This window comes from Zootoca vivipara, chromosome 3 (genome assembly GCF_963506605.1).
Source record: "Zootoca vivipara chromosome 3, rZooViv1.1, whole genome shotgun sequence".
Taxonomy (NCBI): Eukaryota; Metazoa; Chordata; class Lepidosauria; order Squamata; family Lacertidae; genus Zootoca; species Zootoca vivipara.
In genome coordinates, this window is record NC_083278.1 from 12,343,240 (window position 1) to 12,362,527 (window position 19,288).

Genomic DNA, 19,288 nt, shown 5'->3' on the forward strand with positions numbered 1-19,288 from the left:
TGGGGGTGCTCTGTGAGACGTAAGTGCAGCAGGCAGCCCAGTCCATATCCCCGCATGCAGGTTAGTTGACGATCAACCTTTCAGTGTATGGCCAGTGACACCCATATATATAACCCCTTTAAGAGGGGAAGCCTGGAATTGCCGCTGCAGGGGGGTGAGTCACCACTACACACACCCACACCAGAATTGTGATGAATTGCTATGTGGAAGACAAAACCTGCCAATGCAGGAAAATTTCTTCCCAGTCCTTCAACAGCAACCAGTCAAAGACTGTAGCAGCGCCTGCTAAACAGGAAGAAAAAGTTAACCTGCGAACAAGAAACATTAAACAAAGGGAGGGTAGGGAGGGTGAATCTCCAGAGCTAACTGTCTGGCTCCACCCCCTATTTATAAATGGGGCTGGCCCCACCTCCCAGCAAGAAACTTGATTACTGAAGCTGGGCGTGAACCTCCAAAAATTAACACTGAGAGGCAAGCCAGCCCCTGTTTGCCTGGGAACTGTAGCACCACATGGGATCCCGCAAAGGGCACCCGCAATGTAAAGTGTGAGTGCTCATTTCCTCCTGCATCTTTTATGTTGATCCAAATCTTTCACACCTTCATTGTGTCCAGAATTCACTCTTAAACCACAAGTGATATTCCAATCCTACTAACGTTTACAATGGTCTTTAAGATAAGTTATCAATTTCCCCCATTCTTAACATTTGGGTCTTCCTGATTTCTGATTCTTCCAGTCATTTTAGCCATTTCAGCATAGTCCAACAACTTCACCTGCCATTCTTCTCTGGTGGGAACTTTGCATAGTCACATAAATAGTCTTTTCTGCTCCATTGGGGATTCAGCACTCAAAATATGCTTACTATCTCAATGGTCCAGTGTAGTGTCTTGTAAAGTTGTTTACCACTGCATGATGGAGGGGGCTTTTAGGCCACCACTGTAAAGATACACAGCTTCTGTGTGGATATAACTGCCCAGCACAGGACTCTGGCATAATCAATGCTGGGTACTGCTATCCACTACACAGAGAAAGCATCTAAATGGAGGAGGAGAGGAGAAGGAGGACTCAGGCAGACTTTGCATCTAACCATAGCAGAATCAAATGAAACGTCCTTCTCCAAAAAAGAAGAAACTGATGCAATTTGGAAAACTATGCTATAAATGTATGTTGCATTGCAAAACCACTGTAAGCCACATTACGTGTTCTTATATTTCAGAATTTAGTATTTTCACTGAACACATAAGGCATTTTAGTTTAACTGGCTATCAAGGACAAATTATTTCCCTTAGATTAAGAAGGCTGTTTAAGCTCAGTATTGTTCAGGAACAAGGTGCTAAACTATTTTTGTCTCTTGACAGATTTAGCAATGCAGTTGAATCAGGGGAAATTTGAATATAATGGGTCGTGCGGGTGAGTAACGATTTAAACTACAGTATTAGCATTATGTGGAGCTATGTTACTTTTAATTATGTGCTACAAATGAAAAACAGGATGTAGAGATGAGGTTCTCTGTTCTTTTTTTATGAAAGGGAGCTGAAAGATCTGGACCTTTTCAGACTTGGGAGAAAGAGGCTAAGGAACCATGGAATAATGCTCTATAAATAACAGGAGGAGGATCAGAACAGTACAGAAGGGAGATTTAGGCTGCAATCTTATACATACCTTCCTACCTGGGAATAAGTCTCACACTGAACTCAAAGGGGCTTCTCAGTAGACATGTATAAGATTGCACTGTTACTCGTGCTAAAGATTATCCTCAATGATGAAAGAGCAATTCATTGTCTAGCAAATTTAGACTGGAATTTTTTAATATAATTGAGGTAGAATCCTTAGGGCAGGGGTTCCCAACAAAATTTTCTCGAGGACCCCTCATCGAGCCGCTATTGTGACAAGGACCCCCATTAATTCCTAATCCTAAAATTAAAAAGTGAGAGCCAAATTAAGAGTCTTTTTATATTTTATATTTATATGTTTTTTACAGTTCTTCCTCTTCATCTGTAGGCCTTTGTTGTTTTAACGAACCACTTTTTAACCATTTTTAACTACGCGAACTGTAGCTTCCGCGAAAAACAACGCTTTGTTTACAAACACTACTGTTTTGCAAAGAGGCAGCGCGCGCCAGGGAGGAGGGAGGGGAATGGAGAAGACAGGGTACCTGCACAGTAGCGCACAAATGAAGCCGATGCGCGCAAAGCATCTTGGGGAGGTGAGCGTTAGTAGAATGCGTGCACTGCCTCTTTGCAAAACAGTAGTGTTTGTAAAGCGCCACCTAACGGCATACAGCAGAACTACTGCCTCTATCTAATTCTAGTTTTGCACTAGACTCTGCTCATGCAGGAAGCGGCCAAAACAAAAAATCTGTTATCATACGAAATATATTTAATATATTTTTTATTCTAATAGCATCTTGCGGACCCCTCTGGCATAGCTCGCGGACCCCTGGGGGTCCCCGGACCACCTGTTGGGAACCACTGCTTAGGGTACTTGTCCTAGAGCCACCACAAAATCAAAATATCTAATAAAGATTTAAAACAGACTGGAACAGGTTTGCATTGAGTTACAACCATTTTTTAAAAAACCTTTAAAAATAACAAATAGGAGCTATAACAAAAACAAACAAACAAACAGAGCCATGTAAATATATGAATGTTTCAGAGCTAGGGTAGTAACAGCCACATTTATGAGTTTATTCATTCAACTCATTTCTGTTGAATTGCTTAAGATCAATAGAATGTTGCACTGCAATGATCTAAAAAACTGTGTGCATTAAAGTTATATAAGTATAACCTTTTTGCATTTATTAATTGATACTTTATTGGGGGGGGAAATCAAATATAAAGCAGTAAGGTGGTACAAGAAGAAGGAAAAAGAACAAAACACAGAACTGTGTAAAGGGGGGGGGACATAATATGAATATATACAAAAAATACCCTAACCCATACATTCTTTTATAAATTTGATATTATTATCCTAATACTAATAGAAATATTAATAGTCTACTACATTTTGTATAAATTTATTCCAAATATTGTTGCATTTATCCAAGCAGGGTCTATGTCTGTAAGCAGCCTGTTTGTAGGTTGCAAGTGTTATCATATTACCATTCCACTCATTAAAGGAGATCGTATCTTTACTCTCCCAGTTCATAAATATCTACAATTAGAGCATGTAAAATCCTTTTTTATTTTATTTTTTGTTCTCCAGTTGTTAATTTCCATATAGCAGGTATTTGGTTAAGAGGAATATTCTCTGCTAATAACTTTAGTTTATATAGGCATAACCTGACCACCACAGCCCAGTTAAGCGATATAAAGTCAATTACGGGATCATAGACATTGGATTGCCTTATAAGTAAGTTGAGCCACTTCTCAAAAAATAAAAAATAAAAAATCAGGAAATGACTTAGCTTGTTTCAGAGGTAATCTAAATTCAAACCACCACACTCCTAACACCACTGGTTTCTGTGTTGCATTGTATAGGGGGTGGAAAAAATTGGCATCTCCAATAACAGCCGGGGGGGAGGCACAAATACTCCTACCTACATTGAGGCAAGAGGGTATCTGAGCCAGAGAAGAATCTGAAATCTCATCATGTTAACCTCCTTTTGCAGACAAGCATTTTGAGCTCCCGATTTTTAGAATCCCTGATCGAGGGGCCTTATCATCTGTATGCTAAGGTGGGACTGAACCGGCTACAGAGGACTTGCCAATATTTGCAATAAATCTATTTTTCTCTTTTAGTCTCTACTATGTGTACATATGAATATGTCCCGACTCCTAATTCTGTCAAAAAAAGAACAGATTGCAGACAAGTTACTAATAGTTCACTTCTCTTTTGCATATGCATGCATGCACACTCTCATTTAATGATCAAAGCCTATTATAGACACGATCAGTTGATGTTGAATTATCTTGCCTTTGGAGGTGTTTGAATGGTGGGGGGTGGCGGGGGGGGGGTGGAATGTTGGGAGAGAGAAAAAAGGTTGACATGAATCCTCCTAAGAAAAGGACTGTGAGTACTAGTATCTTCCTTTCTTAAAAAAGTATATTTACATTAAGCAGTCATTGTTCAGTGCTTAAGTGGCAATTATAATGCATATATATGTGCAAGGTTCAACCAACCAGTCAAACAGGGAGGAAGGCCATTTCCCCCCTATTCCCTCTTTCCTCCGGCAGTCATGCACCTCTCACATTGTTCTGGTGGCCCCCCAACTCTTTGAAGCAGATCTGCAGAAAGTTGCAGGGGGAGGGGGAAACCAGAGAAAAGTGTCTCCCTGTTCCAGGGTTAGAAGCCTCCACTGAAGCATGGTGCCTTCTGTCAGTGGATGGGCACTGTAAGATTCAACCCACTATATTTGCACGCAATTCCAGAAGTTACAGAAATGTTGCATCAGTTTTGAGCCGCCGCTGTCTTACAAATAAACTCAATTGCAATAGGCTATTTGGTTCACTGTGGTACATAGCTGCTTCATTCACCAATCATTCTTGCACCCTCTATTTAAAATCAAGTCTCATTGGCAGAAGACTTTGTACATTTGTGAGGTTTGGGTTGGTGTTGATTTTTTTTGCAGATAGTGCTCTTGCATGGATGATAGTAAGAAATCCTCTGAGATTTTTGCTCCTAGCCAGACCTTTCCAGATTCAATTTCATGTCCTTTATGCAAATTCATCTAATCAGCTGAAACTTGCTGAAATTTGTGGTATTAAAACTTGCTTGGGATTTGTGGTATTAAACAAATCTTATCTCTCTGTTTTTTGGTACTTCCTCATTTGCAATACCCTTTTTCTCTTGGTGGTATCAGAAATGAATTCCAAGTCCCATTGGATACATCCAGTAAGGTGATAAAAGTATGGCACCACTATGGGAGAAAAAATATGGAATAACAGATACAATTTTGTTTAAAATGTTTATAGGAAGTGCAGTGTAAGTGGTGGAAGTCAATCAATATTCTTTCTTCCTTTTCTTTTCTTTTCTTCCTTTCTTTTATACTTTTCTTTTTATTAATAACATTATAGAGAACTTTGTATATATGTATGTAATTGTAATACTATGTTTTGATTTTGTAATAATTATGCTAAATTAATAAATTAGATAGATAGATAGATGATAGATAGATAGATAGATAGATAGATAGATAGATAGATAGATAGATAGGCACCTGAGCACATAGATTTGAACAACACAGAGCAACCTTTTCTTTAAAAATGTCATTAACCTTTTGGAAAGTTCAATTCCTGTTCTGGTCAAACAGGGGATAAAATGTTCATAGACTGTATGCGTACCCTGAAAACTTACTTTATAAGCCTATTACTAATTTGATACAACAACTATAATAATAAGATATAAAAGCAGTATAATGTTTCACCTATAAAAACATGCCTTCTTTTTTTTAAGGTTTCTTCTTAAACCAGATTTTATGCGGCGGCCAGACCGAACCTTTGACCCTTTCTCTGAAACGCCTGTCGATGGTGTGATTGCAGCGACTTGTTCAGTGCAGGTAGGAGGTGCATTTGCAATGGATCAGCCAAAGTCCTGGTTGAAAAGGAACATTTTTGCCTGGTGCCTAAAGGTGTATAATGAAGGTGCCAAGCGAACTTCCCTGGGGAGAGCATTCCACAGACGGGGAACCACTGCAGAGAAGGCCTGTTCTCGTGTTGCCACCCTCCAGACCTCTCGAGGAGGAGGCACACGAAAGAGGGCCTTGGAAGATGATCTCAGGGTCTGGGTAGGTTCATATGGAAAGAGGCGGTCCTTTAGATATTGTGGTCCCGAGCCGTTTAAGGGTCAAGAGACCTCCAGAATGGAATGCTGTAGACGTGGGAGGCAAAATTGGCCAAAATCGGACAGTGATGCTTTGGGTGAGAGAGTGGGCTTCCATTCATGTAAGCTGTCATGTCCCGATTCCAGCTAATTATCTCTTCCCCCTGTATCCTATTGCGCCACATCCCATGACATTCTGGGGGGTCCTTGGATCCAGTTTTATAGTGGGTGTCAGGGATTATGTTCTGGAGGATGGCTCTTGTGATTCTTTGATTCCAGCCTAATATAACATTATCTTTGAACCTCAGCAGATCAAATGCATTCTGCAACTGTAAACATAGCATCACCACTGGATGGTGACAAGCTGACGGATCTCATTAAATAGTGCCTTTTCAGGTGGCGCTGTGGGTTAAACCACAGAGTCTAAGGCTTGCTGATCAGAAGGTCGGTGGTTTGAATCCCTGCAATGGGGTGAGCGCCCGTTGCTCGGTCCCAGCTTCTGCCCACCTAGCAGTTCGAAAGCACATCAAAGTGCAAGTAGATAAATAGGGACCGCTCTGGCGGGAAGGTAAACAGCGTTTCCGTGCGCTGCTCTGGTTCGCCAGAAGCAGCTTTGTCATGCTGGCCACATGACCCGGAAGCTGTCTGCGGATAAACGCTGGCTCCCTCGGCCTATAGAGCGAGATGAGCGCCACAACACCAGAGTCGGACACGACTGGACCTGATGGTCAGGGGCTCCTTTACCTTTTTTAATATGATGATCTTTGATACAGTAAGTATGACTACTGAAAGAAACTTTGCTACAGCCACTGTGATACATTGTCCACAATGCAGTAGGATATGCCTCATACAATCGACGTCCTGAGAGCATACACAGAGCCTATTCTGATAAGGGATACCTCTCAGTCTGCCATTTAGCACTTCTGATGGAAATACATTTAATCTGGCTTTGGTAAAGAGACGCCGATATGTTGGTACAGACAGATTTCTAAGATATGCAGGTATCTGAAAATTGTACCCATAATGAATTCCTACTGCTATCGGGCCACAGATAACATGAGATTGAGATCGGAGATTGCTATGTGATATGTCCCAGAGCCTTTGCGGTATCATAGCCCAGATCAGGCATCCTCAAACTTCGGCCCTCCAGATGTTTTGGACTACAATTCCCATCATCCCTGACCACTGGTCCTGTTAGCTAGGGATCGTGGGAGTTGTAGGCCAAAACATCTGGAGGGCTGCAGTTTGGGGATGCCTGGCCCAGATGGTACAAGAGAGAAGGTGGCATTCCAATCAAAGTGGCTTTTCTGATGTGGGATTATGCTTACATGTTCATCGGACATTAGTGCAGATCCTGGAGCGCTTGAGCGAACCTTCATTCTCATGCCACAAAGAACATTTACAATGAGGCACACATGACAGTAATTGGGCCTCATAATTAAAAAGCTGTTATTCCAAGCCGCCTTTGCAAACTGATTTACTAGCCAGAACAATTAATCTAATAATTCCCTGGTATGCATGTTTAATCAGAAGCAAGCCCAGGGAGGGTTACTCCCTAGAGTGTCAAGAACTGAAGTCTTAATTTTCCACTCTTCTTCTTTGCTGTTTTAGATTTTCTCAAACTTCTGAGCAGCTTTCAAACTCATAAATGCAACCTTATAGCAATAACTATCATTTTTAATCTTTTGTACATCACTTCAGCATTTTTAAAAGAATAAGCAGTCTATAATTTTTTTCAATTATATAAAAACAGGTTTGCATGTTAGAAGAAACAAATCTGTATGCTTCCATTTCAAGGTAATATCTGGCCAGTTTCTATCAGACAAAAAAATTGGGACTTACGTAGAAGTGGATATGTATGGCCTGCCCACCGATACAATACGTAAAGAATTTCGAACACGGATGGTGATGAACAATGGATTGAATCCAGTTTACAATGAAGAGTCATTTGTATTCCGAAAGGTATGATGTGTTTCAAAAGTACGCTGGTTCTTTGCTTCAAAATGACCACTTTCCTAAACAAGGCTTCTCCCCCCTCCCACAGAGAATAAAGTCTTGCTAATGCACTCCCTTCATTTAGAGGGCTTCACGGTCATGCATTTTTATTTTTTTATTTTTTATTTGTCATGGGTTAAGGCTAATTTAATCTCAGGGTGTGTTTTTTTTTAAAGAGAGAACCTCTTCTAGCTATCTCGTGATTTTTATTTTTCTGTTTGGCTTTTCCCTCTGCTTGCTTCCTCCTCCTCCTCCTCCTCCCTCTTGGAGGAACCCACCTCGTTCGGGGCTATGCCTGAGTTCCAGGTATGCAGTCTGCTTAGAATGAGCTCCAGCTGGTGAACCTCTACATCCCTTGGAGATCACAACTTGTTCCCTGCCCTGGCAGTGGCTGCTATCTTGCACTGTTCCTTCAGCCAAGAGGGCAGGTGAGATGTTGCATCCCAAAAAAACCACAACAACCTCAAGGTCAATGTCATTACGTGGATTAAGTCAGGAGGGTGCTGCCGCTGCCACCACGTCTGAGGCCAGCTCCCTCGTCCTGTGTGCATCGTGTACATTTTCCTCCCTTCCACCAAAAATGTCCTGGGCACCATTTGGTAAATTCGTTTTCAAAGATTGCTTCTCGGGGGTGGTTTTATACGTGCCGTTTTACCAATCTTTCTCGTTGCGGTGCTGGAAACAAGCAATATTTCTGAGGAATCTGTCCAAGGTCTAGTCTGAACATGTGGCTGAATGAGCTGGCATCTTCCTGAGGTGGTACAGTGGCCCATACCACATCAGGCTGGAGGGGTGTGTGTGTGGTTTTTGAAGGTTCCGTCAGGTAAAATCTTCCTGCAAGTGAATGATATCAAGAGAAAATGGTTTGACTCCAACCTTCTCACTGGTATGCTGATTCCCCGCAGACGCTTGCAGGGTCTTTACCATATAGGTGAGCATTCAGAAATAGCATTCCCCCCCACCTGCAGGTGGAAATTGTACAGTCCATTCTAACATTTCAGGACTGCCACCTCATTCCCACCTCAATCTGCAGAAGCCTCAGTTTGGTGAACATTTGGGTTGAACATGTGTGCAATCTTCAACTGTCAAAGTACCGCAAGAAAGATTTGTCAGAACTGCACTCGTAAATCCACCCTCAGTTGTAATCAGTGGTGTCTATAATTTTTTATATCCCATTCTATTTTGATTTTTTGTCAACTGGAGTTTCATCCAAAGTATGTGCATTAGTGGTTACTGTCTTTGACAATGTCTCTTCTCCTTTCACTTGTTCTGTTGTCGAGAGTGCAGAACAGTTACCTGCTTTTTCCTTCAGCGACGGATCTTTCGACTCGCCAACGTGCCCTTTTCAATTGTGTACTGCCAAATATAAATTCCCCAAATAGTTCTTGCACATATGGCCAATATTTGTTCTTGTACAGGGCATTTTTTTCACTGGAGCTCAGTTCTGGCACCTCTCAGGTGGGCATCGTTGCCATTCTAAGAGAACAAGGGCGAGTTCTGGCACCTCTTTTTCTAGGGGAAAAAAATAGCATTGGTCTTATAACAGTTTGGAAAATGACTTAAAACAAGCACAGCACCAGAGCCCTATAGTGGGGAAATCACCTTAGTTACACTCTAGGCCAGTGATGACCAAACTTTGCCCTCCAGCTGTTTTGGGACTACAACTCCCATCATCCCTAGCTAACAGGACTAGTGGTCAGGGATGATGGGAATTTTAGTCCCAAAACAGATGGAGGGCCAAGTTTGGCCATCGCTGCTCTAGGCATTAGGTTTAGGCTTCGCCATGCCTCCTGCTGTAACATGAAGCTAATACAAACCCTTAGCAGGTAATGTCTGGATTGTGTTTTATTGTCCTCCTGTTTCTATATATATATAAAAAAAACTACAGCTGTTGTAATACATACTCTGTGTTGTCATTCCACTGTGAGATATTGGTAAGTTGTAACGTACAGTAGTATTTCTTAATACTTATGTTGGATCAGTTTTGCTGCATTTAACCATGTATACCAGGCCATCAGATTTCTCATAGCAGGTCTTTTCCAGTAGCAGATGGTAGAGCCTTGATTGGAGACTATTCAGTATGCCATTTGCTAATGAACACACACACACACACACACTTTCCCCGTATCTGTGACTATGCAGTGGTTGCTGCTGGATTCTCGAAACCAAATATGCAGGCAAGCATCTATCCTCTTACACAGCCATCCCCAAACTTCGGCCCTCCAGATGTTTTGGACTACAATTCCCATCTTCCCCGACCACTGGTCCTGTTAGCTAGGGATCATGGGAGTTGTAGGCCAAAACATCTGGAGGGCCGCAGTTTGGGGCTGCCTGCTCTTACATGTCCCTAACCGGCTAGGTCTCTTTTCTCCTTGTGGTGAAATCATTCTGAGCTGCCTACGAGCCAACCAACACCAGAAATCAAGAGAATAAACACAATGATAGATGCCAGACTCACAGGCTTGTGAATTGATTGCAGTGAGAGAACTGCCTAGGCTCTGATAATGGGCAGAGACTGAGCAATCAACAGGTAGACAAAGCAGAGTGGTCCTTTGAGGGGAAACGTTTTGACAGATTGTGGATAGAGTTGGTCAACCGACTGAACTACAAAATTGGAAAGTCCTTTACCAGGTGTCCTTGGCTAGCATCAGAAGACAGCAAAGCTCTCAGGAACCTTGGTGGTTGTGCACTGATCCATATCTGAAAGATAGAGGACCCATTTTCCTTTCTTTAAGCAGTCCTCAAAAGCAGAAAAGCCTATTCAATTCAAACTTTGCAAGGTGGCTGAGAAATTTCTGGTTTTTTTGAGACGTATATATAGAAAAAGGCTTGTTTCTCTCACACGCACAGCAGTGTAACACACTCCATTAGGGGGCCACTTACATTGCAGCCTTTCCGGGCAGCGCCTCTATAAATGAAGGTTGCAAAGTAACCACTTCACACATTCCTAGGCATTCCAAAATTGATTCTGATGCCTCTGCAGATGCAGCCTTTAGTAGGAAGGTGCTGTAAAAATATAGTGGAGTGATCGAATTCTCCTACATTGAATGATACTGCTCTTGGGTATCCCCAAGTTAATTCTTCTTCCCCTCCAACAGAGAGAGAGAGAGAGATTGGACCTCCTGAGAAATTTCATTCATTATGGTGATGAGAGAACTATTTACTTTGACTAAGTTCTAAGGGTGAAAAGTTTAGAAGTGGTTACTCCCTAATTAGGACCCTATGGAGGCCGCCTAACTTTTCACTCTTTTTTTGTCCCCTTTGGTGGTGACAATGCTGATCTTGTATTTAGTAAAATAAAAAAATTCCTTCAGTAGCACCTTAAAGACCAACTAAGTTTATATTTTGGTATGAGCTTTCGTGTGCATGCACACTTCTTCAGATACACCTTGTATTTAGTGTTTTTAGGTGTGTGTGTGTTTTTTTTTAAGAGATTGATATTTTTAGATTGGTTATACATACTTGAGCAAGAAGTGGGAGAGCTCCTCTACTTTGAAGCCCTTTTCATGCCCATCACTCCCACTGTTTGTATGCTCTGTTTAAAATTAATACACAGCACCTTGAAATTTGCTTCTGGTATGGACTCTACTATTGCGGAGGTTTAATCAGGCAGCACTTCTCTGGTATGACTGCATTAGAATGGACAGGATTCCTGGATTCCTTCAAATTGCAGACCGCGTCCTCTTGCGATGATCAATAACCAACTTTGCACACTTCTTAGGTCATTCTGCCAGACCTTGCGGTCTTGAGGATAGCTGTTTATGATGACAACAACAAACTGATTGGCCAAAGGATCCTGCCTCTGGATGGTCTTCAGGCAGGTTACAGACACATTTCTCTTCGAAACGAAGGCAATAAACCATTATCTCTGCCAACCGTCTTCTGCAACATTGTACTCAAAACTTATGTGCCTGATGGCTTTGGAGGTAAAAAAAAAATCAAATTGTTGACAGAAACTGAGGGTTTGGGTATGCAAGAATTAAGAATATACTTGAAGGTGCTTCTCACAATCCTAAAGATCCTAAACGCTTCTTAGTGTTAACATAAACAATGGGTGCGAAAACATTGTGATTAGATGCAAACTAAGTTATTTGCATTCAGGTCCCATTGAACTCAATGTGAAAAAATGAATAATGATTAACTTGAAATCAATGGAACTTAAATGCAACTAGCTTAGGGTGCAGCCAATCCTGTGATTGCTTGTTAAATGGTTGTTCAAATATATAGTCTTGGGTCCATCCTAAGACTCATAGTCTTGGAAGGGCTTGTGTCTTCAACTACTATCTAATGCTTTAGGCATCATTCTTGATCCCACTCACCTCGGAGTAAGCCCCATTAAATTCAATAGAATTTACTTCTGGGTAGACATGGTTAGAATTGCACTGTTAATATGGAGGACATGTGTGATCCCCAGAACCCATTTGTGATGCCCACAGATTTCCCCATTAATTCTGAGAGACTGACGTTTGGTTTGGATACCAATCCTAGATTACCCAGAGAGCAAAGAACGGGTTTAGTTTCTGCCTCGGTGGTGTCCCCAAGCAAAGCCATTTATTTTCTACTACAAATATGAATGGTTTCCATTGAGTTGCATGGAAATAGTACAGTTCTTGTGGGGACAGGTGGGACAATGTTGCCATTGCTTGCCAACCACCACTAACAGATGAGAGCTGAATGCAGGGTGGGATCAAAGGTGAACAAATGACCCCAGAAGGAGCATGATGTGTTCCCCACTAGAGGTTCTACGCCTCCGTTAACACCCCATACACCTCTGGATTATAGCCATGCAAAATGATGGTGCAATCCTTCCTCCCATGGGGAGAATTGGATGTATGCTTCTGCCCCTCCTCCCAAGGATAGTGTGTCTCTCCACTTGATTAGTCCATGATGAAGAGGTCGGTAGTTTCTGACAAAATGAAGCCTAGAGTCTTTGTAGAAATTCTGTGGCAAATGCTGAAGGGATCTGAAGTGGAAAATAGCTTGACTACTTATTTTGAAATTTCATTTAGACATCGTCGATGCCTTGTCAGATCCAAAGAAATTTTTATCCGTCATGGAGAAAAGAGCAGACCAGATGAGAGCTATGGGAATTGAAACAGTAAGTAGTAATTAACTGTGAGTATGAAAAAAGATTTGCATTTCTTACTTAAAGCCTCTCTTCCTGGAAGATTTAAAAGATGAGAATAACTGACAAGATTGGCCAATGTTTTATCCGCTAAATTTAGGGAAGCTCCACCATTACTAGGGAATGGCCAGAGGTATAGGTTTACATTACTGTTTATAATAATTGCATTATTGTGCTTGTTTATATTTTGCAGCAGTAGATCCATGATGCTAAACTAGAGCAAAGGCAATGTGTATGGTCACCTGTGGTAACTGAGAATGTCTTGCTTAACATTTGAAATGGAGATCTCATGCTTTCACCAAGAATTTGTTGACCATGTTATGATGGAATTTCCAGTGCACAACAATATTTTCTACCCCTGTTCCTTGGGCAGGGACATAAGATTCTTAAGGATTTCATTGCAACAGTACAGCCAGTGGTTTGCATCTCTGTTGCTTAAATGTCATGCAAATGATGTGGAACCGTGAAAAAAACAACCACACACACACAACTTTGGCAGTCCAAAATTGGTTGCCAATTTTACCAAGAGTTTTTCTCTTAGTTCACAAAAATATCCATTTGGATATGGGCTGGAGGCTACCACTGTCCCTATAGATAGATGCTAGCAGCTACATTTCCAGAACCAGAAGGGGGATTCCCCGGGCCTTGCGGCTGTTTAAAAGGGGGTAAGCCACGCCCCCGGGCACCCAGATTGGCTGGCTGGGGGCCTTGACACAGCCAGGGACTCCCAGATGATGCGGGAACTAAGGCCAGCCACATGGTCTGACTGCAACATCATCCCACCCGGAAGTGGAGCGGTCTTCTTATACATTTAAAACATTTTCGGTTTCTGTACATCTGGGACTACTTGGTCTCACCCCCCACCCCTGGTTTCCAATTTTTCTTTTTGTTCTATTACATATAATTACATTTTTCTAGTCTATTCTATCTCCTTTTTAACCTTAAATCATATTGCATTATAACAACTAACGTTTTTAAGTCTCTACAGTGGTCTTTAAGATATCTATAATTTCCCCCCACTCTTGACTAAATTTTTTATCATCTTGGTGTCTGATCTTCATGGCCATACCTTCCCCATTTCAGACTAATCCATCATCTTGGTTATCCACTCTTTTCTTTGGTTGGGACTTTCTCTTCCTTCCACTTTTGAGCGAGCAGCATTCTTGCAGCTGTTGTCGCATACATAAATCACCTTTTTAAGTCTTTGGGTATTTCGTCTCCTGTTAGTCCTAATAAAAAAGCTTGCCCTTTTCACATCATCCAGTTTCGAACTGGTGGCACATGCCCTTCTGGCTCGCACTCTTTATAAAGACTTGATGAATGAGATTACCACTCCTCTTTTATTGTCCATTCCGGGTTGCCCAGCCACTGCCACAGTATCCTTTCTCTTGGCAGATCAAGATGAGCAGGTGACAGGAAAGGTTGCAAGGTTTTTAGCTGGGGAAATCAGAATACAAATCCACTATTTGACTATTGATTCAAAACCCTAAAACATATTTTATATAATTGACTTACTATTCTTTGTATATCGTATTGTTGTTTTATTGGTATGGCCGATGGCTGACGCAAATAAAGATTCATTCATTCATCATCCAGTTTCCTTTGGCTGATATTATCCTTAAGTTCAGATTTGTCGGTGGTCTTTTTACAAGGAGAACCTTTGTTTTCTTGCAGAGTGATATAGCTGATGTTCCCAACGATACCTCGAAGAACGACAAGAAAGGCAAAGCTAATAACCCCAAAGCAAATGTCACTCCTCAGACTAGTTCCGAACTTAGACCAAATACCACTTCTGGGGTAGGGCCTGGAATGGAAACTAGGAAAGGTAAACACACATCTGAAGGAATTCAGAGATTTCTCACTGTATCCCATTTCTCCTGGAGAAATGAATGAAGGTGCTTCAGCAGAATGTGGTGGGGTGGATGGCTATTCAATAGAGAGCATTTTCAGTGATGGCACCCTACTTGTGGAATGATCTTCACACCTGGCTTGCCTAACTCCTATGTAAGCAGCTCCCAACAAAATATTAATAATAATAATAATAAAGTGACAAAACATCAAACATTAAAAACTTCTCAAAAGAGGGCTGCCTTCAGATGTCTTCTAAAAGTCAGATAGTTGTTTATTTCCTTGACATCTGATAGGAAGGTGTTCCACAGGGCAGGCGCCACCAGCAAGAAGGCCCTCTGCCCAGTTCCCTGTAACCTCACTTCTTGCAGTGAGGGAACAGCCAGAAGGCCCTTGGCGCTGGACCTCAGTGTCAGGGCTGAATGATGGGGGTGGAGAAACACCTTCAGGTATACTGGACTGAGGCCGTTTAGGGCTTTAAAGGTCAGCGCCAACACTTTGAATTGTGCTCAGAAATGTACTGGGATCCATTGTAACTGACTGAGCACCTTTTTTTCATTTTCTTAGAAATGTTCCATTTTAAAACATGTTTAGTGCTTTTCATACCCTGATCTCTATTGTTTTCCTCTTTAGAATAAATTCTAAAACACCCCAATAACTTAATTGGTCCTGGGTGGTGTACAAACACTGAAAATAAATATAGTCTGTATTAAGCGGGAGTGTAAAGCATATTTTACAGTAATCCACACACCTTTTCAGCAAGTCTGGATAGCTCAATAAAATGCTATTAAAATTACTGCTGCTGATATTAAAATGGTATCGATGCATTTCTTTTCTTTCTTTAAGGTATAGACCTTATTCCTCAAATAAAGATAGAGGACTTGAAGCAAATGAAGGTAAGCCTATGCAAAAACCTAGCAAGATTTTCTAAAGCCTAGGGACCACAATACAGTGGTACCTCTGGCTATGAACTTAATTTGTTCCGGAGGTCCGTTCTTAACCTGAAACCATTCTTAACCTGAGGTACCACTTTAGCTAATGGGGCTGCCGCACCACTGCGCAATTTCTGTTCTCATCCTGGGGGAAAGTTGTTGTTTTTTATATAAAAATTATTTATCAATATTAAACCAATTCATATTATCAATACTACAATCGTCTACATTTTCCCCCTTCCCCACCCCCTTTATCTCCTTCTCCCCTTCCCAGACTTCCTTCAGCTCCCTCATCTGATTTTTTCATATTGTTTCTGCATGTTATAAAATTGTACATATCCCTTCCCTGATTATTCCCATTGTTCTAATAAATAATTGTGGGTGTTTATTCAAATCCTGCCAACGAATGTAAATCACTCTGTTGTTTCTTCAAATAGATTGTAAATAATTCCCATTCTTCCTTGAATTCCCGATTGTCCTTTTCACGTATCCTGGGGGAAAGTTCTTAACACGAGGTATTATTTCCGGGTTAGCAGAGTCTGTAACCCGAGGTGTTTGTAACCCGAGGTACCACTGTATGTTAAATTGTTTACCATAGGGTAAAATTGCCCTTGAAACTGAAGCCTTGTGGAAGACTCAGCATGAATCATAAGCCTATAATTCTCAAAAAATGGGCTTCCCTCTCTACCACAGGACTGCTTGCTTATTAGATCGTTAACCAAGAGGTCTTTTACATTTTCATTGGCCTCTCTTTAGCCCCTTGAAAATTCCAAAGTGAATTGACATTATTGATATTTTCTAGAGCAGGCATCCCCAAACTGTGGCCCTCCAGATGTTTTGGGCTACAACTCCCATGATCCCTAGCTAACAGGACCAGTGGTCGGGGAAGATGGGAATTGTAGTCCAAAATATCTGGAGGGCCGAAGTTTGGGGATGCCTACTCTAGAGTATCAAAAATCCACCCCACACTACACTGGGCCAAGTTTATCACCCCGCTGCCTTTCAGTAAGTGCCAATAACCTACTGTGTTGAGAAACCAAGAGTACAATTGTGCCTCGCACACTCTGCCTCACCAGACACTATTGGGTTTTGCATTTCTCTGCACCTAGAAAACCAAGGCAATCTTTCATCACAGTTTGGCATGGACCAGGGGCAGGTTAGGAGTTATTAGAAACAGGAAACCTTCCTCTTTCGCTTCCCTCCGGGCATTTTCCTGACTGGTTTCTACCATACTGTAAAATGGAAAATGGTAAGACACAGGGCCGGCTCTAGGTAGAGCCCCGGTGGCGCGGGGCCGGTAGGCAGGGCAAAGCCGCGCGGAAACCATGCTGCACCCTGCGAGGGCAGGGGCACAGGAGCGATCTCCGCCCCTCAGCGTTAGGGCGCCCGACCTGCTCGAGAGTGCCCTGGTAAGACATACAAGGACTGCTTGAACAAGCCAGTTGTCTCCACCCCCAAGCCTCCACCTCAGATTCCTCCATACGTTGGTCAGTAATATACACAACATGGTATTGTATGCCAGCTACCCAATGTTTAAACGTGGTAATGCATTTATAATGTATCTTTTAAGTCAAGAGAAATGTTTCTGGGTGCTGTTCTCTGAATTCTTGTGATTTCAGATGTATCTGAAGGGAAGTTAATCCAAGTTGTGTGTTTTGTTTTGTTTTTAATGTGGAGCAGGCATACATAAAGCATTTGAAAAAACAGCAGAAAGAGCTCAATGCTTTGAAGAAGAGACATGCAAAGGTACGGGAATTTTTAATGCAAGTTTTTTATAGAGTGTTTTGTGCCATTTTTCTGTTTTGAGAGATGGAGTGGGAGAGCTGGGAAATGATTGGTTGTTATGATCAGTTGAAAATTGTTGGTTCAGATAACCTAAGGTTAATTATAACAGCTAAATGGAGCAGCGTTTCCCAGCTCAAACTGTGGGTCTCCATGTTCCTAGTGAATTGCCTCTGTCCCTCAGCCTAAACCACTTTTAAGTAGGTGAGGCTCAGTCAACCTCTCAGAACTAGCTAAACCTACTTACAAGTTTTCTTTAAAAACAAAACAAAACTGTACTATATAGCATAAAGTGTCATGATCTGTGTTGCTTCCTGGAATATGTTCTTTCCCCCTCCACGAGGAAAGGAAAATCTCCAGGAAGCAAACATGATGGCAAGAAGAGAAATATATATTGTGGCGTTCCCCTCCCTTAAATGTGATGTCATTCAGACAGCTCCCACATTATATTGAGGTGATACTGTGTTCCCTTCATGAGAACTATATGGCAAGAAACATAGCCTAAGATCTCATGCATAATATTCAAGAAAAAACACAAATAAATGAGGTCCTGTAAAATCCAAAAGAAAATTGGAGAGATCAGGGTGGAAATAAATGTAGGAAGAGTTTCTACCTTTAGAACATGCCCCCCTATCAAATTCTTTTTTTGAATTTTACAGTACCCACAAAAAAACAGAAACCACAGCCCATTTACTCTTTCATCCAGAAAATGTTCAGAACTGCCATTTATCCCTTTTCATCTCAGGTATTCCTCTAGTCAGGATTCTCTGTGGATGTCTAACTTTGTCAAAATTACATCCACCTCCTTTCTCTAAGCAGTTGCTCTAATGTTCCTTAATCAACATGTATATCCCTCGATAAAGCTGACAGCTTAATGATGCTGTTCAGATTCACTTTTCTTTGAAATCTCTCTGGAACAGCAATGTCTGAGCTTTGTTCCTAGTGTAAATCATAGGCACTATGTGTGATTCGTTTCCCAGAAGTGTTGTCAACTTATTTTGGAATTCAGGTTTAGATTTTAATACTTGAACTTCAAAGTGTTGGCCAACATTCACTTTATCTCACATTAAAATGAGTGAAAAATTCTCCTTTGAGATTTTGTAAAGGACTCTGCATGGATTAAGTTATATGAAATGTGTATATTATCATACAAAGATGTGTTATGAAGAGGCAACTGCAAACTGATTTATAATTAGTGACATCAAAAGTAGCAGCTTGGTGTCCCACATTTCTGCTTCAATCTGAAATGTCCAAATTGGCTAACATCAACAACTAAAACCAGCTAGGGTTTTTAAAGGGACATAAAACAAGAAGAGAATACTTGGCATAAAAAATCATGGATGGACTGATATTGGTATATATTACCCCCAGTGTGTATAGCATTTTACACACTACAAGAGGAAAAGGGGAGAAAGGGAAGGAAAATGAGGGCAGAGCTAAACAGAGGAAGTTAGTGACACATAAATGGGCTTAGTAACCCCGGCTCCAGCCTAACATCCCATGTTTTTCCTGCTGCAGGAACACTGTGTCATGCAGAAGTTACATTGCACACAAGTTGACAAAATAGTAGCACATTATGACAAAGAAAAGTTAGCTTATGAGAAAATCCTCGATAAAGCCATCAAGAAAAAGGGGTAAGGTCTTTTTGAAATTTTGGTGCTTGTTCATTTTTAGGATGTATCTTCTGCATTGGAGAGCCTGATGAAGTAACATACCTAAGTATATAAATGATTCTTTCCTTTTGCTTCATTGGTATGGGAAGTTGGAAGCTGAGAATGAGGCATGCAAATTTGGCCCTTGAGATACTCACTGATGCAAAGCTTGTTCCCAGAACAGTCATTACTCCTC

At 41.4% G+C, this 19,288-nt stretch overlaps 1 protein-coding gene across 14 annotated transcripts in view; it reads left to right on the forward strand.

The window, feature by feature from the left end:
* The window catches only part of PLCB4 (phospholipase C beta 4), a 194,869-nt gene that overhangs the window by 159,964 nt on the left and 15,617 nt on the right, over positions 1–19,288 (forward strand). For all 14 annotated transcript variants that reach the window (XM_060272408.1, XM_035110090.2, XM_035110098.2 and 11 more), the window contains 9 exons: positions 1,357–1,408; positions 5,393–5,495; positions 7,556–7,720; positions 11,475–11,679; positions 12,763–12,851; positions 14,553–14,703; positions 15,573–15,622; positions 17,339–17,404; positions 18,959–19,074. In XM_060272408.1, the coding sequence (XP_060128391.1) occupies positions 1,357–1,408; positions 5,393–5,495; positions 7,556–7,720; positions 11,475–11,679; positions 12,763–12,851; positions 14,553–14,703; positions 15,573–15,622; positions 17,339–17,404; positions 18,959–19,074 (997 nt within the window). The remainder of the gene's footprint in view (positions 1–1,356; positions 1,409–5,392; positions 5,496–7,555; positions 7,721–11,474; positions 11,680–12,762; positions 12,852–14,552; positions 14,704–15,572; positions 15,623–17,338; positions 17,405–18,958; positions 19,075–19,288) is intronic.